Source organism: Labeo rohita, chromosome 6 (assembly GCF_022985175.1).
Source record: "Labeo rohita strain BAU-BD-2019 chromosome 6, IGBB_LRoh.1.0, whole genome shotgun sequence".
Taxonomy (NCBI): domain Eukaryota; kingdom Metazoa; phylum Chordata; class Actinopteri; order Cypriniformes; family Cyprinidae; genus Labeo; species Labeo rohita.
In genome coordinates, this window is record NC_066874.1 from 28,675,363 (window position 1) to 28,702,779 (window position 27,417).

At 37.1% G+C, this 27,417-nt stretch overlaps 1 protein-coding gene across 4 annotated transcripts in view; it reads right to left on the minus strand.

The window, feature by feature from the left end:
- Positions 1 to 160: 160 nt before the first annotated feature.
- Positions 161 to 27,417, minus strand: part of kcnb1 (potassium voltage-gated channel, Shab-related subfamily, member 1) — a 32,202-nt gene continuing 4,945 nt past the window's right edge. For all 4 annotated transcript variants that reach the window (XM_051113202.1, XM_051113199.1, XM_051113201.1 and 1 more), the window contains one exon: positions 161 to 7,075. In XM_051113202.1, the coding sequence (XP_050969159.1) occupies positions 5,147 to 7,075 (1,929 nt within the window). In that variant the 3' untranslated portion in view covers positions 161 to 5,146. The remainder of the gene's footprint in view (positions 7,076 to 27,417) is intronic.

Genomic DNA, 27,417 nt, shown 5'->3' on the forward strand with positions numbered 1-27,417 from the left:
AGCAGCAAAAAATATAGCAAAAAATATTAGGTTGCTTGTGAAATTTTTCTTTAGAACAAATGACTTTAGGTGTGAGTTAGGTTTTTAGTTTTTAGGGGCTTGTAGGGATACACCATTCAAATCCATGTATAAACTCTAATGACAACACAGAATAATAAGGTAAAATTAATAATCTGTATCATTTATTTGATTTCCAGCCAACCAAGGGGGGAGGGGGATATCTCTTCTTCATACTGCAAAGAAATCAAAAGATCTCAGGACATTTTGACACATTTTTGGCTCTTTTTCCTATACAAGACAAGGAATTGGCTTTTTGTCACATACAGAACAAGTTACAGCTTCAGAGGTACGACATGCATTAAACAACAGAACACACATACAGAAACAACGGCATAGAAAGTCAACAGGTAGAAAGATTACAAAACAAACAGCCTTTAGACCTACAAACAACATTGTAGAAGATTTAGGGGGAAGGGAGGGATTGTAAACAGTGCTCTCTTTTTTTTAGTTCCCTGGAAATTCTATATGGATGTTTACGGTAATTTCTTTTAATCATGAAATACTTGCTAAATTTCATACTTCTAGTTACCACTGTTATTGTACAATCTCATAAGAAAACAAGAAAATCAAATAAATCTTATTTGTGCTTTCTCATTGAAATTAAATACATAAATAATCACAAACCCTCTCATTAATAATAAACTTAATTAGAAGTCAAAGTGCCGATTATCTAATACATGTAACTGTAAACCAAAAATAACAAAAGTGACGTTTATTTTTCAAACAGCGTCCTTGTTGATGTTAAAAGCATCATCAGGTCGTCACAGTTTGACACGTCTGTGAGCAAAATTTAATACCACTTAATTTGAATGAATTGCAACCTGCACTGTCGTGTGGGTGGGTATTTTAGACAAAACACCTTTAATGCCATCAGACCATCCAATAAGACACTGACATTGGACTCAAATAACTGATTGTCATCACTGTTTGTAGACTGGTGTCAAAAATATCCCCAAAACAATCACCCATATATAATTCTCTCTAATCTTTGTAAATGCTCTATGCACACTGCACTGCAAGTGTTCCTGTGGGACTTTACAGAATGACATCTGCAGAACATATATCAGCAATAACACAACATATGCTAATCTCTGACATCTCTGATTGAGCAATTAACATGGACTATATGGGGGTGAATCTCAAAAAAACTGTCAAGAACATGCCTGGGTTATATTGTAAAAAAATATGGAAAAAATGGTATTGTATATTGCATAAAAAATGAAAGCAATATTAGGAGCCAGTAAAAATTTTTGGATTATACATATATATCTATTTTTTTTTACATGCCAATTTTAAAACATTTCCCCCTGATTTTCAATCCATAAAATGTATATGTATTATGTTTTTTTTTTTTTTTTTGTGTAATTACAAATTTTTAGTATCCAGTTAATGTTTTGTGTGTATGTTTTGTGTGCACTCAAAAGCAAAACATTAAGACATATTGTGGTACTGAAAATTGGGGGGGGGGGGTGTAAAAAAAAATTTGGGGTGTAAAAAAAAACTTTAATTATATATATATATGTATACATATATAATTTTTCCCTTTTTTTATATATGTGACCCTGGACCACAAAACCAGTCATAATGGTTAATTTTTTTGAAATTGAGATTTTTAATCATCTAAAAGCTGAATAAATAAGCTTTCCATTGATGTATGGTTTGTTATGATAGGACAATATAATATACAACTATTTGAAAATTTGGAATCTGAGGGTGCAAAAAAAAATTCATATTGAGAAAATCACTTTTAAAGTTGTCCAAATGAAGTTCTTAGCAATGCATATTACTAATCAAAAATTAGGTTTTGATATATTTACGGTAGAAAATTTACAGAATATCTTCATGGAACATGATCTTTACTTAATATCCTAATGATTTTTGGCATAAAAGAAAAATCAATAATTTTGACCTATACAATGTATTTTTGGCTATTGCTACAAACATACACGTGCTACTTAAGACTGGTTTTGTGGTCCAGGGCCGCATATTTATAAAAAAAGAAATTTTACAACATTCTGCATGGTAAAAAATGTAAAATAATATAACTTAATAATCATTTTTAGAATACACATATTAAGTTATTGTCTTTAGAATTTTGGATGAAATTTGTCAGACATTTCTTTGTGAGATTCACCCATGGATCATTACAAAAAAACTAGGGTTGACACTGACCTCAGGGCACAGCCTAACACAGATACAGGAAAGAGAGTTTTGAATGGCTTCAGTAAAGTCACATTTTAGCGCTATGTTCTCTCCATACAAACCTACTGAATGAATAGGGCATAAAACGAGAACCATACACCCGACAGATCATGGATATTATATAATATCCACATAAAAGACCACAAGTGGAGCAAGGGACCTCAGCTCTCGCAAAGCAGCTTCCTCTCCCACCATTACAGTAAGCAGCACACATCGTCGCGTTCATAAATTATTCTTTATTGAGGGGAGAGGGAATATCCCTCTCACTTGCACTTGCATTTTTTTTATCTTCCTCCCAATCACACCCTCCTCCCGCTCTCTTGCAGAAAATTGGTATTCCGTTCACACCTCGGTTCAACTCAGCTAAAATCGTTGAGACAAGGATGGAAGCGTACACACACTCACAAGTCTCGGGAGAGGCCGAGTTTCCCCCCCTCCATCATCTTCACGCTCCCCAGATAACACATGCACACACATACATATTCTATGAGACAAGCAGATTCTGACAATGTGACTTTTAGTGATGGTATTTGTTGACACGGATGCAATTGAGTGTATGTTTTTGATCTAATTTAGCCCTCGCTATCCCGGTTTTCAAATTGGATACGAGCGCTAGCAGGGAGGGCTTGTGGTCACCATGGAAACTGGATATAGTCGTCTTCAGGACATTGTCTACATACCTGTGAATACATGCTGGATAGACTATGTGTATGCGTGTGGTTACAGAATTGTGAGGATGTTGGCGATAAGGATCTAATCTTTTAAGGATATTAAGGTTGTGCAGCGTGAAGGGATTGTATCAAATTCGGAGGTAAACATGGCCATGCAGTATGTAATGTATTACAGAGCTCTCTATCAAAAAGGATAAATGTTTGGGATTAACCGGTGGTCATCTTGGTCACGCAGTGTATGTTGAGCCTGAATAACAACTGAGGACACAAATGGTCCCATAAAACCTTTTATTAAATCAAATATTTTAAAATAAACATTCTCCCTGGCAATGCAAAAGTATGAGACCGTCTCCCTCACTTCTTCTAGAAAATACTTTAGAAATATATATTTCTTCTTATATTCAGAAATATTTTTGTTTTAAACTGGTAATTCGAGCTGAAATGTTGACCTGAATTTTTCAGTAGTTTCTATCTTGGTCAGATTTCTTCTAGCCTTCCATCATTCACCAAGATCTGGTAACAACAGGCGAGGTATGTGTTGTTCGTTCATTCTCATTGTTGCTTCTGTTTGGGCTGCCAATAAGCATGTGCTACGTAATTTTTTTTACATAATTTAAATAAAAATGCAATCATAAACATGGGCTTTTTGCAAGACAGTATTATACATGTACGCACAGCATGAAGCGAACCTTCAGTAATTGTTTTAAATAACAACACATTTTGAATTTTAAAGGGACAGTAACACAAAAAAAGAAAATTCTGTCATAATTCACTCACCCTCTTAAATCTGTATGCACTTCTTTATTCTGACAAACACAAAAGATTATATTTGTGAAGAATATTTGGGTCAAAACAACATCTGACCCCACTTGCTGTATAAAAAAATTCTAAATATCCTATTTTGTGTTATACGGAAGAAATATAGCAAACAGGAATGAAATGAGACAAAGTAAACAACAATAGAATTTTCATTTATTAGCGAACTATCCCTTTAAACTCTGCTAAACTTGAATAGTTCACCCACAAATGAAAAATCTGTCATTAATTACTCACCCTCACCCTCATTCCATATGTTATGATGCTACGAGAAACTCTTGTGAACGTGCTGGCACTAAAGAGAAGAAATTGTTGAATAAAGGCATTAAAAATAATGGTCGAACTACTGATATCACATGGACTCTATTACTGATGTCCTTACTAGCTTTCTGGCCCTTGAACGTGGTAATTACATTGCTGTTTATGCAAGATCAGAAAGCTTTTGGATTTCATCAAAAATATCTTATTGTGTGTTCTTACAGGTTTGGATCGACATGAAGGATGAGTAATTAATCACAGAGTTTTAATTTTTGGGTGAACTGTCCCTTTAAAGATGACACAAGTAAATGAGGGGAGGTAAATTTAAACAGATTTTGGTCTATTCCGATGAAACAATTGACGGTTTATTCTTATACTGGTGAATATGACACAAGAAATATGTGAGACAGACTTCTACAGATAATCTTCATGTCTATATAAAAATAAATTAATCAAGTAGAATCACATACCATGTGGAGAGTGAGCTTGTGTGCAGGAATGTTAATTACTTTATACGTGCACATTATCATACCATCAGCCCTCCCTATTTCAAAGACGCTTGCACACAAACACTCATACTGTATGCAGACCCATAACTGCAGTTAAGTAAGGCCAGTTTATTAGGGGACAGGGGAAGGGTGCACTAGTAAACAGGGTATTACATGTCTCTAATGCTAATCTTTAAGGTGGGCTCTGGACAGTGACTAGCTGAAGTGGGCAGTGACGGACTGTCCCCCTTGATTTACCATACACATCTGCGCTTAAATGTCTGGTAAGTTTTCAGCCTCAAGCTAAATAAGCTTTAGCATACATTCTGTTCTTTTCACAAACAACCGTAGACCAGATCCGCTCTGGCTTTATCTTACCCCTGCGACGCATCAATGCAGGCTTGTTTACAGAAGAGGAAAAAGGACAAGAGGTGTAGGCAGTGGTACATCCTCATGATCCTCTTCCTTAATGATGTAACATGACCACTGTTTTCCAGTGAACTCTCCCGCATAAAGTCACCAGGGTAGGCCCCCTGGTCAGATGCCTGTAAAATGATTCTCCAATGTACATTAGTCTCTGCTTTCTCCAAAGTCCTTGACTAAACTTGGCCTTTTTTCCCTTCTTGGAGTCCAACTCACGACCCTGAGGCCTCAGAGGCCCTTATCAAATGCGTTGGAATGTCCCCTGTCCCCTTTGGGCCTTCGCGAGTTCTCTGAAGCCACATGGTTCTCATGGCCAACGCTTGGGCTACTTCCCAGTGGGAATAAGCAGTTCTGACCTAGCAGCCTTTGGGCGGCTTCCAAGTGGTTGGTGGCCCCCTGGTAACCACTGAGCCGAGGCTTGGAGCTCAGGCCACCCAGTAGGCGCTCCGATGGGCCACCTTCGCGCAAGTGCTCCTCGTCATCTGTGTCTGCATCGATGTACTTGCTGATGGACGCGTCGTGAAAAGTGAAGACTGCAGGGGTGAGTGCCTTTCTCTCGGGTGTCTTAGGTGGAGTCCTGCAGCTGGCAGTTGTGTAGACTGAAACCTCAGGGCTTAGAATGGAGTGGTCAGAAAGAATAGAGCTGTCAGACAGAGGACCACCCGATGGGCTGGCCTCCCCACAATTGCGATGATTCACCCTAACCGAATGGATTTTCTGAGAGTTTCCGAGAAGCCCTGGTTGCCGCAAACTCTCGCTGTTCAGAGGTTTAGCACCAGAGCATGGTGGCGTGAGCATAGTCTCGTGCTCCAAGGTGGTCTGCAGGCTCGGATTAGCGCTGACCCGAGCGGAGAGGCCAGAACCTGGGCTGTGGGAGAACCGAGAGCTCTCATGAAGGGACAAACCTCCTGCCGGACTGTAGGGGAATCGTGGGTTCTCTTGGAAGTCTGTTGCACAGCTGATATAACTGTCAATGCTTGAAAGACTTTTCATGTCTACCACCCCTTCACGACCCAAAATCAATGGGTCACCTCCTTGACTTGGCAAGGCTCCCAGCTCAATCTCATCCCTTCTATGCCCTGCACGGGATGAACTTCTGTCTTTGGTGTTTAGGTTGGGCTGTGACTGTGTCTTTGCCATCTGGTTGTACATCTCTTCTAGTTTCTGTGCGTTTAGCCTCTGTGGACTAGAAGCTCTCGCCTTGCTAGGAGAACCTTGGTCTGGGTTGAAGGAACGATTAGAACTGGTCTCTGAAGTTGCCCGCTTGGATGACCATTTCCATCGACTGGGTGAGAGATGGTTGTCCTGGGTTCTCTCACCCTTGTCCATGACCACCACATCCAGAAGCTCAGCACCACGGGAAAATGCCTCCCTGACATTCATGGACACTATGCTGCCATTGCGTTTGGCTCGCTCCAGAGCCTCACGTCTCTTTATGGCCTTCTCTTGCCGTTTCTGCTCCTTGTAGAATTCAGAGAAGTTGTTGACAATGATGGGAATGGGTAGGGCAATAACTAACACTCCTGCTATGCAGCAGAGACCACCAACGATCTTACCCAGAAGCGTCTTGGGGTAAATGTCCCCATATCCAACAGTGGTCATGGTAATAGTAGCCCACCAGAAGGAGGCAGGGATGCTTTTAAACTTGGTGTCATCCTCGTCCTTCTCCGCAAAGAAAACGAGACTTGAAAAGATCATGATCCCCATTGCTAAGAAGAGGATAAGCAGGCCAAGCTCGTTGTAACTCCGTCGTAGCGTGAAGCCCAGTGACTGCAACCCAGTGGAGTGACGTGCCAATTTGAGGATGCGCAAAATCCGCATGATTCGAAAGATCTGCACCACCCGCCGTACATTCTGAAATTGCAGCACGCTCTTATTGGACTCTGTCAGGAATATGGTGACATAATACGGTAGGATCGCCAGCAGGTCGATGACATTGAGGGGACCTTTAAAGAATTTCCATTTGTTTGGTGAGGAAAGGAAGCGGAGAAGATATTCCATGGTGAACCAAGCGATGCACACCGCCTCCACATGGGCCAGCTGGGGATTATCAGTTGTCTGACCAAACTCGTCTGTGTCTTGCAGCTCTGGGAGGGTGTTAAGAGACAAAGCGATAGTAGAGAGCACGATGAATAGAATAGAAATGATGGCCAAGATCTGAAAGACAAAACGCAAACAAAAAAAATCCACCATTAAATTAAAGAAATACTGAGATTTGTAGCTCATGACATCTTACATATTGGTGAAAACATTGGATACACCAGTAGTGATAGCTTGACATATGATTCATATTTTGTAAGTTTTTTACTACTAACCATAAGCGAGATCCAACATTTGTGCTGACTAAATGCATGGTGGCACTGAATACAAAGATTCCACTAAGGAGTTTCTTCTTTAATTTTCACTATAGGTGCATAGTCAGGATTAATTAAAGTTAGGCCAACAGAGAATGAGCTTGAAAAAGTGGTGAGTAAGGTCTAGGTAAATCATAGCGACTCACAATGAATTTTTCTTTGACTGTGAGCAAGAGATTATACCACTGTTGCAATTTGCTTAAAACTTTGTAGAAACATGCTTTACACCAGAATACCTGGTTAGACAGCCCTGTGCGAAACAAGTTGGTGACTACATTGTCATCTACGTGAAATCTAAATTTTTATAGTCACTGCTGAGTAGTGAATGTCAATGACATTGCATAATAATGGCTTTACCTGTCGTTAGGTCAAGGAAGCAGTATAAAGTAGACAATGGGTTGTTGAGAAATACAGAAATGTTGTGAAATCTGCAATAACCAGTAAAACCAGATGACAAATGCTTTTTAAAAATTCCCAACAAAGTCTAATCACTGTGACGCTGTCATCAACATGACACTAAAAATCCTAGTAATAAAATCACTTGCTAATTGGGTATTTCATTATCTTTAAAGATAAAGACAAACAAAAAATACTTGTGTAAGGTCTCTCAACTAATACATCAGATAAGATCTGTCCTGCATGCTGTCTAAACACAGAATAATTCCCTGTGAAACTTTCCAGAAAGGAAAAAAACTGTAAAGCTAAAAAGTTTAAAAAGATCAGTAAAGCTCTAAACCTCCCACAGAACAACATAAAGTCTATTACAACGAAACGGCAAAAACGTGTTACAATCCTAACACCACTAAGCCAACTAAGAGGCTTTTCTACCAAATAACTCGATAAGAAGGACGATTGTCAAAAAAATGAACAAGACCCGAACAGTGGCCGAGTTGCGCAGCTCTTTGGCTGAGATAAGAGAAACTTGGACAAAGACACTCTCAAAAATCTCTTTAAAGACTCTTTGGGGGAGCGAAAAGAAGGAGGACAATTCTGGTAAAAGCCTGAAGCAATTCAGTTTACTATAGGCAATGTGACAAAACATTTTATTGTAAGATTACAGTTGACTTGTTCACTTTTTTGGACAAAGCATGGTGATGGTAATGTGATTCAGTTGTGAGTCCGTTTTGGGTTTATGCTTTAAAATAAAAAAATGGCAATAGGTTGTTTAAAACAAAGACAATTAGACTGAGGTATGCATTAATGTTGTCTCATATAAAGGCAAATTGATCATACAGCCACGTTGTTGTGGTGCCAAAACATAACAGAATTAGGAATCCCTAACCTTTTCCTCTTCTTCTATTTTAGTCTGCTAATCGCTTTTTGTCAGTATTATCAAATGACTCGCCTTAATATGAATAGTATGGAAAATCATTTGTGACTCATTCCATTTGTAGGTGTTTCTCTGTGTGTATTAATGCGTCTAAGAAGAGATGATACCCTGCAGTCACGTGAGTCATAGGGGTAAGTTGGAAACGGTAATAAGATTAAAAACAGCCCATAACCTATAAACAGCAAAGATTAGTCTTTTATTTATAAGCTTGCCAGAGCTTCAATAGCATTATTTACACACTGGTATCAGCAACCACAATCTCCAGGTCACACTGGCGCTCCCATCCCCCTTCAGTTTTAACCTCACTGACTGTCTGATAAAAGCCAGTAATACTGGATGGATGTTTGTGATATCATTAGTATACATTCTGTTGCTAGAGATATAACATTTATTACTGGTCCAAAGTGGTTCGCAGTGTAATTCTGATCATTAAAACTCCTCTATAAAAGACAAACAACTGGAGTAGAGCAAAATGATAATTCCCTTAAAAGAAATGACAAACAAGATGTCTTTAATATCTCAAGATTTTCTTTTACAGAGCAATAAAATCTTGTGAAAAGACTCCAGCAATCTCATACATTTACTTTAGATTTTAACACTGTCATATTTTTGCAGTCAAAAGTCAGATATTTGAGTATGTTTAGTTTCAACTCAAACAATTCTCCTCAATATTTCTGAGACAAATGTAAAAAAATTAAAGAAACGTAGCAAGTCTATTACATCTCCTCAGCTTTGAAAGAGCAACCTCTGAGCAACAACAATTTACTACAGCTCTGAGTGATTCTGAACCCTGAAGCTAAGAAATCCTTTCTAGGTCATTTTCTTGGCCTTTTACGCCAAACATGTGTGTGCACATGTGCGTTACAAAGTATTCTTAATGTTAAAAAGTGAAAAGGGCAACTGAAAAAAGACAGTCCGCTACAGTGACAATGAATGTTAAATGGGGAATACATTTTAAAAGGGTTCAGCACAAATTCTCAGTGCGCAATCAATTGAGACATCGACCAAGTGATAATCTGTAAATAATGTCTGTACACACTCGAGCTGAGGAAGGCATAACAGGGTCAACTCCCTGTGTAGAGATGGCTAAGGATGCACTGGGAGAAATCCCGACATCTTTGCGTCATCTCAGGTGTGCCGCTCATTATCACATCCAGTGGGGTGCTCCTATGAGTATGTACAAATTATGTTCTCCTGAGACGCACAAGAAATATGCATACAAACACACATACACAAGTGTGTGAAGGCTGTAAAAGCTGTTGTGCACAGCAGGACATGGCATAAAGTGCAATTAAATTGCATACAATTCCATGAGAAAGAAAAATCTGATTCTCATTAGTATCTCTGTCTCCCTAAAAGCCTTCCATATATATATACACTGCATCTAAATGCGATTGCACTTATGAGCAATTTTACAATCTTTGATCAGCGATTTACTGATCAGGAAGTGACGTCACACTCTTTCGGACGCCATTAACTCGTCTGAGGCACTGTAAAATAAAAAAACTGGTATGTGTTTTGATTTATTCCCTTTTTTTTTTTTTTTTTTTTTTTTTTGATAACATGTCTCTTTGCCTTAGTTGCTTCCAATAGCTAATACAACTCTGGAGTATATCTCCACCAAACGGGTTAAACAATTTATGTATTTCTCTGTTCAAAATGTAGCAGCCCAGCTCAAATGAAATTATTTACATTTATTTTATTTACAAAATCTCAGAATGTTCCATGTTATCTGTAAACCTAAAAAAAAATGTTCAGTTAACAAATGTTTGGACAATCACAATACACTTCTTGTGATGCAAGATTTTGGTGTTTTAGGCTTCTAATGTTCAAGTCTAAAGCTCAAACTCTCATTGTTGCACCGCATGACAAATTATAATCTAATATTATTCAGACATTAAAACTCGTGAAATTTTTTTGAACTGTCTGCCAAGTCCTAGTCAGTGTGGTGTAGGACAAAAAAAACCACACCATGAGTGTTTTCATTCATTTGTTTTTATTTCTAGACCATTTACTCATATCTCGTTATATATTATTTGTTACCATTTGTAAATATAAGTCTGCATAACCACTTGTGCAGATGTTTCTGTGATTCTTCAGTGAAAAACTCCTTTGACCTTGACCACTGACATTCAACCGCTGCTGCAGCATTGTCATGGCAACCTTCATCAAGCTCAGTAGGAGGCAGTCACATGAAGAGGTTTGTTTGAAAAGTGTAGAAGTCTCTGTCCCTCTTATCATCAGCATCAACACCATGCTGATCTGGTTGCTACATACAAACACGCAGCGGTCTGAAAAAGAAGGGAAATGACAGCTGCCAGTCCATGGGTACAAGTCTTTATTTTAAGGTTATGGGTTATTGCCTGCTTTATAGCTTTAACAATACGTGCTGTTTCTTTCTCTTTTTCTTTTTTTTTTGGCCTTTAGTACAGTATACTGCCGCTAGAATGGGAAATGATGTGGAAAAAAATTGGAAAATGTCACAAGCCAGATTTGAACTTGTACTACTCAATTTGCCAGAACAGGTGTAATAAATGTTAGGCCATGGCTCTAATAACAATATATCACATTGATGTCAATTTTTGATTTTGAGTGTATGGCAGTTGTCACTAAATGACAATATTGTCATTAATTATGCACCCTCAAACCCAAAAAACCTCATTTTCGGAACACAAATTAAAATATTTTTTAGGGCTGGCAAATGATTAATTGCGATTAATCGCATACAAAATAAAAGTTTGACTTTGCCTAATATATGCGTGTGTACTGTGTGCAATTATTATGTATATATAAATACAAGCACATTCATGTATATATTTAAGAAATATTTACAAGTATATGTATTTATTATAATTTTATAGAATTTATATTATATATAAATAAAAATATTTTGTACATAACATATTTCCCCTCTTAATTTGTGTGTATTTATATATGCATAATAATTACACACAGTACACACACATATTTTAGGCGAACTCAAACTTTTATTTTGTATGCGATTAATCACGATTAATCGTTTGCCAGCCCTAATATTTTTTATGAAATCCAAGTGCTTTCTGACCCTTCATAGACAGCAGCAGAACTCTCATTAATGTGTGTTGAATACTGACACGGAAGAGAAGAAATTGTTGAATAAAGTCGTTGTTTTTGTTTTCTTTGTGCACAAAAAGTATTCTCATAGCTTCATAACATTACGGTTGAACCACTGATGTCACATGGACTGTTTTATCGATGTCCTTACTACCTTTCTGGGCCTTGAATGTGGTAGTTGTGTTGCTGTCTATACAGGGTCAGAAAGCTCTGATTTCATCAAAAATATCTTAATTTGTATTCCAAAAATGAACAGGTTTGGAACAACATAATAGTGACCAATTATTGACAAAATTTTCATTTTTGGGTGACTACACCTACACCTTTAAATAATGCAAACAGGTGGCTTCAACAAAAGCATATACCATTGATTAACAATGTGTCTGTTTTTAAAGTTCATGAGTTATCGCTAAAAATCATCTTCCCTATGGTTTTTCTCCTGGAACCTGACTATTTTGCTGTATTTCCTAAGTGAAATTACCATGGCTACTAAGCAAATAGGATAAGATTCTAAGTTAGGATGTTTTTGTAATACAGCCCCAGAGTCATACTGAGTTGGGCTAGCAAGCATCCACTTAGAAACACTCTAGCTACTAGTTCGCAATGTTTTTGCAACCACCTACAATGACCTAGCATCATAACTAGGAGTTCTGCTTCCAGTTAGTCACATTCCTTCATTATCATTTATGTGAATGTGAGCAATCATTTAAAAAATGCAACAAAGTGAGAATCCAGACAGACCCAGACTTGCCGTTGTTGTGGGTTGATGTAAGGGGAGCGGGGAGAGATGAGCTTCTGATAGTGTTGCCGAACACGCCTTCACGTCCCTCTGAAAGTGACACTGTCACCATGGTTACTAGAAGAGACCATGTCTTCTACATTTTCCACCAAACGTTGGCATGACAAAGCACTCGAACGCATGCTCACATTCACATAAATATATCAGTGCAAACAAGTCATTTCAAAATCCTGTTTTAAGTACTGCCCTTGAAGAATTGTCCTCGTCTTCTGTTTGTCTTTGAAACAGCTCTGACCTGAGCTGAAAGACAAGGTTCGGCTGTATCTGTGAACCCCTTGAGATACATAGGCAACAGCTGTGTCCTCGTGTGTGTGCACACATACAGAAACAGAGCATGATGACCTGGGTGACTGGTCCTTGGCAGAGCCCTATTTTTTTCGTTCATTATTCATTTGTCTGCAATGAGAGGGAAAATCCAGTCGCCGAGTCTATATATAAACCTGCCCAGCCCCTGACATAGTTATTAATAGCTCCAGTCGGGCAGCTTTGGGATCCTACAGGAGTGCTCTCTTAGAATACACACAAACACACACACACACACGACGGCGATCCAGCGGACAGCATGTGGGAATATTTCATGCTCCAATTTTATGCTTTAATTGTTACATTCCATTGTAGACAATTAGAAAAATTTCTGGTGTTGCCTGTGCAAAAGTCATTTAGCCAATTTCCAGGTCGGTTTCCAGGTCATTGCTAAGGTGTTCTGAGTGGTTTTTAATGTGTTGCTATGCAGTTTCTAGAACGTTCTTGTGGTTGCAGTGTGGCTGTTTACTGACTCACAAGTCAGTGATGTTCAGATCACTACGTTTGACTTTGGTTCCTTTTTCAGTGGGAGGCTATGAGATATTTTTGTCTGTGTTAACATGCACAAGGTTAAAATTCTAATGGTGTGTGCACACCAAAAGCTAACTTAATTATTCACGCGAGTAGATTACATACAAAGTCAACGCAAAGACACGAACGTCTGCTGCGATATGCAATTCGCGTTACGTGTTGTCACACAAGCCAATCAGCAAAGAACTTACTGACACGTATAGTTTGACACATCTAGTTTGTTTTACTTTTTCACTGGGAGGCTATGAGATATTTTTTGTCTAATTTAACATGCACAAGGTCAAATTTTTTATGGTGTGTGCACACCAATAGCGAATTTAACTATTTGTGGGAGATTACAGACAAGGTCAACGCAAAAACTTGAATTCACACTGGGCAACACAAACGACTGCCGCGAACGTGCAATGTCAACCCAATCTTATTTGGCAATTCATACATATTTTACGAGGTGGTTAATTTTTGCTAAATCCTACATATTTTACGATGTGAGTGACACATCCAGTTTGGTTCCTTTTTCAGTGGGAGGCTATGAGATATTTTTGTGTATTTTAACATGCACAAGGTCAAAATCCTAATGGTGTGTGCACACCAAAAGCAAATTTAGTAGATTACATACATAAGTCAATGCAAAGGCACAAATTTGTGCTGGGTGACACAAACAACTGCCACGAACGCGCAATGTCAACATGATCTCATGGCAATTCGTACATATTTTACAAGGTGGTTAATTTTTATTAAATCATACTTCTTTTACGAGTTCCCCAATTCGGATGAATTCGTACGAATGACCTAACCCTAACCCTGCCGCTAAACCTACCGTTCACTGGGGTCTAGACAAATTGTACAAAATCGTACGAGTGAGGTCGTGAGAATTAGCCACCTCCTAAAATATGTACAAATTGGTCGTCAGATAGCATTGGCGGAAAATTTAAACCTGAGCCGAAAATTCGCATGACATTGTTGCACAAGCCAATCAGTAAAGAACTTATTGACACGTCCAGTTTGACACGTTCGGTTTAGTTCCTTTTTCAATGGGAGGCTATGAGATATTTTTGTCTATTTTAACATGCACAAGGTTAAAATCCTATGGTGTGTGCACACCAAAAGGGAATTTAATTATTTACCTGATTAGATATCATACAAAGTCAATGGAAAGACACGCTGGGTGATGCGAACAAATGCCGTAAGCATGCAATGTCAACCAGATCTCATTAGCAATTTGTACCTATTTTACGAGGTGGCTAATTTTAGCTAAATCATACATATTTTACGAGTTCCCCAATTCATATGAATGACCTATCCCTAACCCTGCCCCTAAACCTACCCGCAACTAGGGTCTGGACAAATCATACAAAATTGTACGAGTGAGGTCGTACAAATTTGTGCGAATTAGCCACCTTGTAAAATATGTACAATTTGTTTGTGGATTTGTTGGCAAAAAAATTTTACTCCATTGTGACGCAAGCCAATCGCTGTGTGTGCACACCAAAGGGAATTTAAGTATTCGCCCGTGTACATATCATACAAAGTCAATCGAAAGACATATTTGACATATTTTACGAGTTCCCCAGTTCGTATGAATACATACAAATTACCTACCCCTAACCCCGCTCCTAAACCTACCCATCACTGGGGTCTAGACAAAATGTATGAAAAAGTGAGGTCGTACGCATTCGTATGAATTAGGCACCTTGTAAAATATGTATGAATTGGTCGTGAGATAGTGTTGGCAATGTTGCATCTTCCGTGCAAGTTGAAAAATTTTAATGGAAAATTCACGATGCGTTGTTGCACAAGCCAATCAGCGACAAACTTATTAACACGTCCAGTTTGATATATCCGGTTGTTTCAGAAAATGGAGGAAAGCATTATGCGATGATTTTATTTGCACAAAAAACATTCCGCGAGTAATCTAGAGCGATAACGAGATGAGAATATTTGCTTTGCGTTTGTTGTGCACACAGCATGAATCTGTTTGCTTTGGATAGTAATAGCACACCTCTCCTCAATAAGCTGCATTATTTTAAGTATCATTCATACCTGTAGCAGAACCAGTGCATGACGCACTGAAATGCAACACCTAAATGTATAGTTCACCCAAAAATAAAGAGGTTTTGAAGAATGTATTTTTGAACATTGTATTTTTTTTTTCGTACAAACCATACATTGGTCTGGTTGCCAACATTATTCAGAATGTCTTCTTTTGTGAAAGGTTTGAAATGACTTGATGGTGAGTAAGCGATGACAGAATTGTAATTTTCCCTTTAACAGTTAGGTCTCTAACCTCTGTATGAGCAATGCTAGTAATTGTGCCCAATATATCACATCTCTTATTTGTGTGTAATTCAAGAACATCAAATGATGAGAAATCAGACACATATCTGTCACAAACACGCAGTTACGCATCAGTGACACTCAACTGACACACCCGACCACACAAACTAGTTCATACATTTCACATAAGACGCTGACACAAAGAATCAAACACAAACCCCACCAAAAAAAAGCAGCGGTACACAAAGTAAACACACATACACACGCCGCTGCTTATCCTGGCAGAGACAGCTGTGCGTTCAAGCGTCGCACAAGACACAGTTGCTATGGTGACAATGACGACACGCTTTTTAGCATTGCAGGGATGGGAGAGAGAAAAGAATGCATGTGTGTGTGCGTGTGTGTCAGTGGAAAAGCAGACAGTGGCAAAGGCATTTGCGAAAACAAAAACGCAACAAGCTAAAGATGAAAAGTTCAGGCGTGGAGCAGAAATACATCTTAATGTAAAAATACTAAACCTTTGACAAGACCTTACAATATGTGCATTTGGCACGTACACACCCAAAAGTCAGCAAGCAACACAACAAATCCTGTAATTTGACTCTTGACCTGAATGTTTAAAGTTTAAAGGCAGTGACACCATGCAACAAAGAAATAGTGTTTGGGATTACACTTAGGTCAAGGGAAAAGGTAATTAAGAGAGGCGTACCGCAGCATTCACATGATTTTTTAATGTATCTCCGGGATTAGTCTCAGTTATTTTCCACATGGAACCTACATTAGCGGTTATACAAGTGTAACTAAGGCTCATTTACAGGAAACTGCAAATATTTGCTGACTTATTTAATATATAACTTACAGCATACTAAGTGTACTTACATTATTTCATAGCTGTTTAGTAAAAAAAAAACTTGAAAATTAAAAATCAATATAATCTCTAGCTATTATCAGACTATGAGCTAATGCTTTTTTAATATGGAAGCCTATATCCACCACTGAATAAAAAATGAAAAAGGCAATTTCGAAAAAATAAAAATGCGACTTTATGTCTCACATTTCTGACTTTTTTTTCTCAGAATTGCGAGATATAAACTCAAAAATGCGAGAAAAAAAATTCTAATTGCAAGATTTAAACTCGCAATTCTGAGAAAAAAAGTCAGAATTGCAGGAAATAAATTTGCAATTCTGAAACATAAAGCCAGAATTGCGATATAAAAACTTTATAACACAAATTTGCAAGTTATTAATTGAGATATAAACTTACTGAGTTTATCTCTCACAGAATTGTGAGTTTAAACTCCACAATTCTGACTTACTGTCTCACAATTCTGACTTTATAACTCGCAATTGCATGTTTGAAAAAAAAAAAAAAAAAGTCAGAATTAATTCTGACTTTACAACTCGCAATTGTGGGTTTATATCTCAGAGTTCTGAGAAAAAAAGGTCAGTAAGATATTTTATGTTTTTACAAATCTCTTATAGTCACCAAAGCTGCATTTAATTGATCAGAATAAAGTGAAAGCAGTAATATTGTGAAGTATGACCATTTAAAACAACTGTTTTCTATTTTATTGTATTTTAAAATGTAATTTATTTCTATGATGGCAAAACTGACATTTTTTTAGGTAATTTGATAAATAGAAACATCAAAAGTACACCATTTTATTTTATTTTGTAACAATGTAAAACTGTTGAATTAATGCATTGCATCCTTTTTTAATAATTGAAAAATAAAAAATCTTACTGACTCTAAAATTTTGAACTGTACAAGTGGCACTCTTTCCTGAGAAAGGCATGTACAATGTCCAGTAGTGGTAAAAAAGACCACCTCTCATATGCAAGTCTCGTTCTATTCGAAAGACTTCAAGGGTCATTCTCTCTCACTCGTTCTTGCATCTGCCTTAGAAACACATACTGGTTTTGATAAACCTTTCCTATCCTCGAGTGCCATTTATTTTGTACCTCTGGCCTTTGCTTCCTTGTCAAATCCATTCCAGTGGCAATCCAATCTTTGACAACCAGAGAAGGGTCTGCACTAAAGATGCCCTCCGCGCTTCAGTAGGCCTTGTGTAGTGTGTTTTACGGTCGTTTCTATTGATTGCACTGACTATAACGTAGCACGGTGAGAGCTACCTGTCACTATAAACATGACAAGCCAAGTGGCAGGGACAGAATAAAATGACAACATGGGAAACTGTTCAACCCCACTCCATTTCTATTTGCCATTCTTGTGATTTATTAGCCTGCTGCTCATTCGAATGGAATTTCTCTGCAAGAGGGAAAAACGGATGGAAAGAGTTCATATTATATTCCATGTAGGAAAATCAATGAATCATAAATAATATTGGATACGTGGTTAGAAAAAAAAACATTGTGTCAGATGAGTAAAATAAAGACTTAAGAATCAGAATATGGTTTGTTTTTATATCCATTAAGTTTGGGGGAATGATTAAATGTGTACACTTTTACATTGCATTATTTTTTTGTTAAATAATTAATTGCATGTCAAATTGCTAATCCTGATCTCATTTGTTCCTCTAATTATGAGACCAAATAGAGACTTTTTGAAGTATATAACACATCTCAGTAATGCTACAAAATGTGCTCGGGAATAGCTTTCAGATATCAAATTCTGCAATCTAGAGACACAGATTTCAACTCATTTTCTCATTGGATTCTTTTAAGACCAAATTACCCCCCCACACACGTACACCTTCCTCTGTTTATCACACACTCACAGTCTGTTCCTGTTTCAGTCAAGCTCATGTCTCGATGGAGTATTAATGGCCTGGGAAAGACTTCAATAGAATGAGACACCATGTTCCTCTGTGATATGCTGACTGAAACCATCTTTGATTATCTCTCCCTAGATTAGCCTTCTCTTGTATGCCGGAACTTTCTCGTCGTTTCATAATCACTTACATACAAAATGTGTCTGCTATTATAGCCAGCTCACATTAAATCAAGAGCATAGAGCTCATCTATATATATATAGATGAGCTCTATGCTCTTGATTTAATGTATGCTTTTGATATATATATATCTATATCTATATATATATATACATATATATATATATATATATATAAATTAAATGAACTAATGTATAAAAAATGTAATTGTTATTATTTTACACTAAGAACATGATCAATATTCTGTTCTACTGTTCTGCTGCTAAACATGCAGATATATACTACATATTGACCAGGCTAAACCGCATACCATAGTAATACCTTTGGGTTTGATAATGACGGCCAGTAAAGGGACTCGCAGATGTATTTAATGCATCAACATCACATAAACCTTGTATCTAATGTCGTATGAAAAGGTTAAGTAAGATGGCAAGAAAACAACATCTAACTATGCCAGAGAAAGCTCTTTAATATTATTGTGGGTTTGCTATTACTTAATTTTGAGGGCACAAAAATTACTCATCAACTCATGTTAATTAAAAGCAATGCGTCTGTATCGGATTTGCTGGTTGTGTTTATTTTCATAGGTGATTTACACATTATGAAAGAAGCTCTATTATGCATTATGCAAGTGCTCACATTTCTGGAGGTGGCAGATAGTTCTTGTAAGGCAATTAAAGGCGTACGCTGTAGGCGGTTTATTTGGAATACCACGCATAAATTGTTCCTTTCACCTGACAGCTATCACTGGAATAGGTGTCCTGAGAAATCAAACCTGTCTTTGTGACAGCCCTATAGGCTGTAAACACCAATAAATAGTTCCAGCGGAGACCTGCAGTTCTTTAGCTAATCACAAAACCCCTCTGTCAGTTTGAGCTTTTTGGGGTTGTCTCTGGAGGGAGGGTTTTAGGGAGTGTGGATGTTTGCCAAGCAAAATCTCCCATAGAATCTTTTTTGAAAAATTTAGAGAGCACCATGTGTTCGTTTGCAATGATTCAGCTGTCAGCTATTTAATACATGCACTGGGAAGCGCAGTAGCGATGCTGTGAAAAAGATAAGTGTAAAGTTAGACCTACAGTGTTAAATGTTAGCTGATGCATCATGCAAACTAAAAACGAATGACTGACAGTATTTCATATGTTCACATTTGGTAACTGAACTTGCTACTCAGCAAGCTTCAATGAGAGGAAACAAGCCAACAGTATTGGAAACCATCTGACCAGGTTGTGTTGTCCTTGGGCATTGCAGATGCTAAAAAAGAAACCGTGAGCCCAGCCCAGTCGACAGAGATAGCACAGTATCGAGACGGTATAGTATTGACATACTGTCTCTTGAGACACTCAGTACAGGGCGACAAGGGCTGACTGTGAACATGAACCTCTGCCAATTCAGTCTTTCTTAATTTGTTAAGTGTTGGTTTAACAATGCTATATAGCACAGTATCAATACCCTGTACATGTGTATGTTGTGAAGACTTGGTAGTCTCAATCTCTGATTGGCTAAGAGGAGTGCAATATTCTAGTGATATCGAAACTCCAACCATTTCACCATTTGTATCACTCCGCTTGTGGTATTTCTCACAGTGAGTGTCATCCCGGACACCCAAATCCACTGTAATTTTATAAATAATATATTATTTATAAACCGTTTTGTGTGACGGAATGTAGTTTTTTTGTTTTTTAGGCAAGAATGTACTTGTTTAGACTTCAAATATGCGGTTTGTTAATAAAGATAGTGTCCATTTGAAAATTTGCAACGTTTTCAGAGATGTGAGCTCCAAGGCGTCAGTAGCCATTCAGCACTCATGAACCTGCCAAGAGCAGCTTTACCTCGGCCAGATTTTCTGGAATTAGCCACTGGTTCTGATATCTCTATAGTGGTTAAACATGAGATATAGTTCATCTTGGGTAAATCAGCAGGCAGTCATTGGTCTCATTCATCTATTATTTATTTCAGAACAAATAGTTTTGGCTGAGAGCAAAATCTCATCACATTATATTTTATGTAAATGTAATGCTGTATATCAGAGTGCTGCCTTTGTACTTTTGACTGAATTTCCTAGCAACTTTTATGATGGCTGTTGTTTATTAAATAAAATGATTTGATAAACTGTATTTTATATAAATAGCAGTAGTATTTAATAATAGTGTTTAGTATTAGAAAACGGTGCGTCTTCGTGTTGATGATTAGTTTCATTGTTCCGCCAGATGGCGACAAGACTGTTTTTATGAGTGAGTCAGCAGTAAAGACTTTTATACTGAAAGAGACTGAAACAGGGTTGTAAACAAGGAAGTTAATTTAACTTTCAACAACACTTTAAACAAAACTCAGCCAACAAATGCACTAAGCAGTGCTGTCATTGAAAAAGATATTATGACAAAGATATTGCTTTCCTCAGCAGACATTCAAACTAATGTTTTATTGTGAATATGAGATTGAGCTGAAGAATGAATACTGTATTAGATGCAGGTAATCACACTTGCTCAGTACAATCTCTCTCTTATAATACTCAACTCAAGCTTATATAACACAGTAATACAGTAAGCTTTCAATGAAGCAACTCACAGTCCTTTGCTACTAGCGCTAAAATTGACGTTTTCAAATTAGTAACAGAGGCTCGGGTTCAGATGTCAAAAACTCCCATCTGATTTTCTCCTCCAACTTCAAAATCGTCCTACATCGCTGTTTTACTGGCTGTTTCACTGGGTCGGTACTTCTGCAGTGATGTAGGACGATTTTAAAGTTGGAGGAGACACTCACACTGTTTCTCATATAGCTAGATTAAATTTAAAAATATTTGAATTTAAATTTGAATTACTATGGCCTGGTATAAGCAATGCAAAATTCAGAATGAGTGCACACTGTAGGGTGCAGGATGAAAATATAGGATGAACTGCTGAAGAATTAATAGACATTGTATTGATCTAAGTCATCTTCCAGATGTAAGCACTTACAAGGTTAGTGACTATGTAGAAGGGGTCAGTGCCTATATGTATAATGTATTAATCATTAGGAACTGGGAACAGGTGCATTAATATGATTCATTACAGTACCTAGGGATCAAGACTACAACGGGAAATGAATCATGAATAATCTATCAAAAAAAAAAAAAAAATCTGCTATGTTGCTATAGTTTCCCAAAATTCCATTAGCGTCTCATAAGGATAATAAGCAAACACTACAGAGAAAGGAACATGTGGCGGTGGTTATTTCATACGTCATATGGTATTTCTGAGTCTGCTAAGCATGCCGGTCAAACTTGCAAGTTTCAATAAGGAAATCAATGTAAGCTTCATTATGTACTCTCTGCACACTACATACTCTTACTTCAACACGGAGATACAAGCCATTGCCCTGGAAACCGATGGAGTTTGCCATGGCAACAGAGGCTCTGCTGCCAATTGTGTAGGTGAATGGGAATGCTGTGATTAGGGATGGATTAACACTTACTGTATGTAGACCTTTCGAGAGTTAAACAATTTATCAGTAAATGTATCGTTTTAAATTGCTATTTTGCTATATGGATTAAAGCGCCCACGGTGTATAGGAAAGTGACTTCTGGAAAGCTTTAATTGTGCTATGTAAAGTCATGCCTAAAAAGGCTAACAAACATATTACGTTTGCATAGAAGCAGAATGCACAATTGTCAGGCTTAACACAGTGCCTTTAGTTAAAAGAACGTTTCATTTAAAAATCTAAATTCTGTCATCATTTTCTTCTGTGGAGAAATTCTGAAGACTTCTTTTCCATGCAGTAACAATGAATGGGAAAACGTCTTTTGAAAGAATATAGTATTTTGCATGAAACCAGGTGTAGTTCTTGAGTCTGATTCATCATTCTGATTAATTTTGATAACCATCAACTGATACTTTGAAAATTCCAACTTTCTTTCCACAAATCAGACATCATTATTTTGCTTATGAACCTTCATGAACATGCAAGTAAATTTCTGTCTGTTTTTAAAAATATTCGCATGGCTTCCAAAGGTTTGTGCATGAGTCATACGGACTATTTAAGGATATTTTAATGTCTTTAAGTCTTTCTCCGTCAATTTTTAATTGCATGGAAAAGACATACAATCATATTCTTCAGAATATCTCTTTTTTAATTCCACAAATAAAAATAACCTCAAACAGGTTTTGAATGACATGAGAATAAGCATATGATGACAATTTTTTTTCATTTTTTATATGAACTCCTTCTTTTACTGTAGCACGAACCTGTTCTTTAATGTCAAAGCCAGACACGCTGCTCCAGAAAAGTCGCTTCTGTTCATGCCGAGACACTGATGTGAGACTCTTGTATTTCTGACTTGCGGCATGTTTTCGGTAGCTGCCCGCATGAGTGAGCCTAGCTTGAAAACGGCCTTCTGATTCATAACTATTTTGCACAGATAAGCTGGTGGATGACGGTAAATTTCTCTAGAGCTCTGCAGTCACATCTCATTTCAACAACTTACATTGATGGGTCTGGAAAAATAATTACACTTCTCTATTCATTAGATTCCAAGACTGCCTAGCCTCCTAAATGCTACAAATCACCTCCTAATGAGGTTTAATTAAAGAATGATTAATTATATATGCAGAAATATGGGCTGTTATTAATAAGATGGGGCCCAAGCTTCAAAGAATGTCATCTACTTAAAAAAGACAACACCACATTTTTACTCTCAATGCTCGGCAATGCATAAATTGAGTTGGCACTATTATTCATAATGAGATCACGGCACATTATATCTCCCCCAAAAGTGTCCGGTTCAACAACGAAGGACACTTTACTGACCCACTTTCATAAATAAGGTGAATGAGATGCGACAGAAAGGCTATTAGGCCTGATTGCACAATAACAAGCCACATGGCTTCTAGCATTTAGATGCAAAGCTCACCAAGCATTAGATGATTCATATCACACGGTTGTGATTCATGAGTATGTGATTCATAAGAAAAAGTTCACATCGTAACTTCTGTGTCACAGGTAATTAGGCTATCGTAACCGCAGCAAACCACAGGTTAAGACCCGTGGACCACGATGGGCTTTGTGAAGCAGCTGCCGAGGGCTGCACAAAAACTGCAGGACACCTATAATAATACATGAGCGTTCAAGTTGCATGTCAAAATAATTAATTGTGGTAATAATAACAATGCATAATTACCGGCTGTTTTGCCAAATGATTTCATATTATGCACATGTTGCTCATACAGTAACTCTTACTGTGCGCTCACTGAAGTGCAACATGGACATTAAAGTAAAATTAATGACATTGTCTGGAAGTGGCAAAGGAAGAGGAATTGACTACATTTTAATTTAACGAAATGCAACACATTCTGGATGTGTTTGTCCATTCTTTTAATATGATAAAATATACAAACTAATCAAAAATATCACTGAGAAGACCAAGTTGAGGGTAAAATCATTTCTAATTCTTTTGTATTTTAATGTTTAAAAAAGGCAAACACTTGGATCACTTGGATATTACCAGGATAGGTTGTCCTGCTAGAAATCTCTTATCCAGGAAATAATTATGAAAAGAAGCTAAAACCTCATTAAAACTACTGTCTTTTCAAGCCTTTGATAAGGTTAAAATTTCCTGTTTAGAACTAAACACAGTAAAGCTGACCAAAAATGTCACCACTTTTTCTAAAATTTGTCCAACACAAAAAAACTATACTGCAAATAGTGTAAAACCTAAACATTTGTCTATTGACGTTAAAAATTATGCAAACTTAATTACTCATAGGGGTAGTCCACCCAAAAATAATTTTTGCCATTATTTATTCATTCTGATGTGGTTTCTGTAGGGATTAAAAATATTTCTTTTATGCCTCTTCATGAACTTTAAGATCTTCCAACACAGGTTTACTAGAAGTTCTTAGTTCAAGAAGTAAAAAAATTGGTGATTCAGCCTTTGTAAATTATGTTCCAAAACTATGGAAAACATTCCCTTTAGAGCATTACCTTTGAAGCAGTGTGGCTTGTTTAAAAAGTGTTCATATCATATTTCATTTAGTAAAGATCAGTTTGAGCAGAGCTAAAATGTTTAAATCCAAAAATAGTCTTTCAGTGCTCATATGATGGTTTATTTGTGGTTAAATCTGAATTTGAAACTGTAATGTTATGTAATATTTACAATGTATTGTACGTCTGAACATTTATCACTTTTAGCAATGTACAAATCATGTCACGTTGTACCTGCTATAGTATATGATTTGGATGCCATGATCTATTATTAAATAAACCTCTTATACATTAACAATGAAGCTTAATAAATTACACAAATTACTCATTTGCCATTGTTTGACTACAGGATTAATGGACAAGATTTAGAAATATTAGTAGCAATTTTAAATTCATTTCACCTCATCCAGTCCTATCAATTCATGCAGTGAGATATGAATTTCACTTTTATCATCTGAACTGGCTAAACTGCAAAGGAATTGATCTCAGCCCTGGTTACAAAAGCGGAGTCTTTCCGTAGTTTTCTATTTTTGGGTTAGCCATCCTGACATTAGACACCTTTACAGGCACTAGTCAGATATCCTCATAAATGTTGCATTGATAGAATGGATGGCTTATTATCTGTATCTCTCATAAGAATTAATGTCCCTTGAACATAATAGTAATAAAATTGCGGTAGAGGAGAAAAAAAGGTCGTCTTTCTTACAATAAACAGGGTCACCTTCAGTCATTTTAATTTTTTAATAAATAAAAACTAATAGTAATAATCTCATAACATGATTTTTTTTTTTTTATCTAGATCTGTGGAAGTTTCATATCAACTCTCAAGTATCACGAAGGCTTTGAAAACCAGAAGGTAACTGCCATTATCTCAGTGCTGCAAGGGCTTCTGGAAGGACATTGGCTGTAAATAACCACGTCCAGTAAGTGATTACTTCCCTTTATACCAAATAGAGACAGTAAATAAGATTGGTGTTTTGTGACATCTCTGGGAATCAGGAAATATCCACATCCTCAGGCACAGGGCTGGGTCACAACTATGGGTCTTCAATATACGTGATGGGCTAAATCATAAATGAGATTCTTTGAAAAGAACATTTGTTAATTACTCCATCTTGACCTGTTCGTGCTTATAGCCTGAACTCACAGCACCGCCTTTAATTGAGATTAATCTTGGATGATTTGTCATTCTTTACATTTGGAAAAGTATTCTAATACCAGCAGTCTGTCTCCTTCAGGCGCAACATTTACAGCAATATGCTGTAATATTCATACTCGTAATGTTAACTTTTAAGATTTCGGTTAAAATCCCTATGAATTAATAATTCATATTTAAAATGCTCAAGATAGAATTTTATACATTTAAAGGAAAAAAATCTGGAAAAATGGGAAAAAAAAATTGTAAATATGGAAAACAAGTGAAAATTTAATACATAAAATTCCATCACATTAACCCTATTTTTAAAGACTTCAAATATTAGAGAACATTTTTTGACATTTCATGTTGTCTATGCATATACTCAAATTTAAGACGTGCTTAATTGCATAGATTACAGATGCATAACCTAGATTTATAGTGTAGTTTGTCAATACTGGTTATAAATGGCACTGAATCAAGGTAGGGCCTATTATGTGATAAACTGCATGTACAATCTAATTAAAAACAACATTTACTACCTCAGCATTTATGCCTCAACCACAGCATCACAGCTTTGACCATGAGGCTTCAAAACTTAAAGCAAATGCTGCTTCTATCTTGTAAACACTATTAATTTCTACACTACCAGTGTCCATTAAATGGCATGGTAATGCAGGACTAGTGATTGCCAAAAAGGTGAAGTCTAGCTATGAAATATGACCGGGCGGTAATTTGCAATGATATGACGGCGGTCTGACATAATCTTATTGTGCGGTAGGGCCATGCAGCGAAATCTGATTTGAGACAGATGTAGACAGAGCCCGTTCGAGTGAGAAAGGAGGGTCTGAAAACAGAATGGGACACAAAGTCTCATGGAGGATAATTAATGTGACATTTCCCTGACATTTAGCCAGAGGTGCAGTGAAGGAGCCTGACGATAGAGGAAGGGAGAGATGGAAGAGAAAAAAGCAGAAAAGAAGCCAGACTCTTCGTTCAGTTCTCATTTGTATACAAATATATATATATATATATATATATATATATGCACGTGTCCCAAAACAATGGTCCACTTCAGCCACTCAAACACCCTCTAACAATAACTTTGTCCTTTAGCGACTTATAGTCCTTCCTTTCAAAGTGATAGAGTCATCTCTCTGTTGCCTGGTAACAGGAAGGACAGTCTTACACCGAACTGTCCCTCCCAATCCCATGTGACTATATATCAGAACAGGTACACAATTATGGAATTAGAGCAAGTAAAATAGACAGCCACGGGAGAGGGAAAACAGAAGTTTACAGATGCACCGCATCTCTAACAATACCATTCAACCAAAATGCTGTTCCTATTGATCTGAGACCAAAGATATCAAACAGAAACCATTTCAGACACATATAAGTGTCAGACCTGCACCTGTGATCGATGAGCGCTTACATGGTAATACTACATTTTGAATTATGTGAGAAGCACGAGAGTGCCACTCTGTTGTGATTGATTACACGACTGCCGCAATTTGGTTAGAGTCCAGAGGCTTGAACTGCACTTTTTACATTGCCCTTTTAAGCTAATTGAGTGTTGATATATGCTTATGTGGAGGTTGCGTTTTTTGTTCCTTGGCAGATGAAGATGTTCGATACACAATGTTGAATGCTTCTGGAATGCTATCGTTTATGATATCTGATTACACCGCCCTGCATCATATTTGCTGTATGAATTCCAATGCATGTTTATTACTAATTCTAGGGTGCTGTTTTGAAAAATAGTGGCGGTTTTGTTTTAGCATATCATGCTGTCTTACAAAATATGTGCATT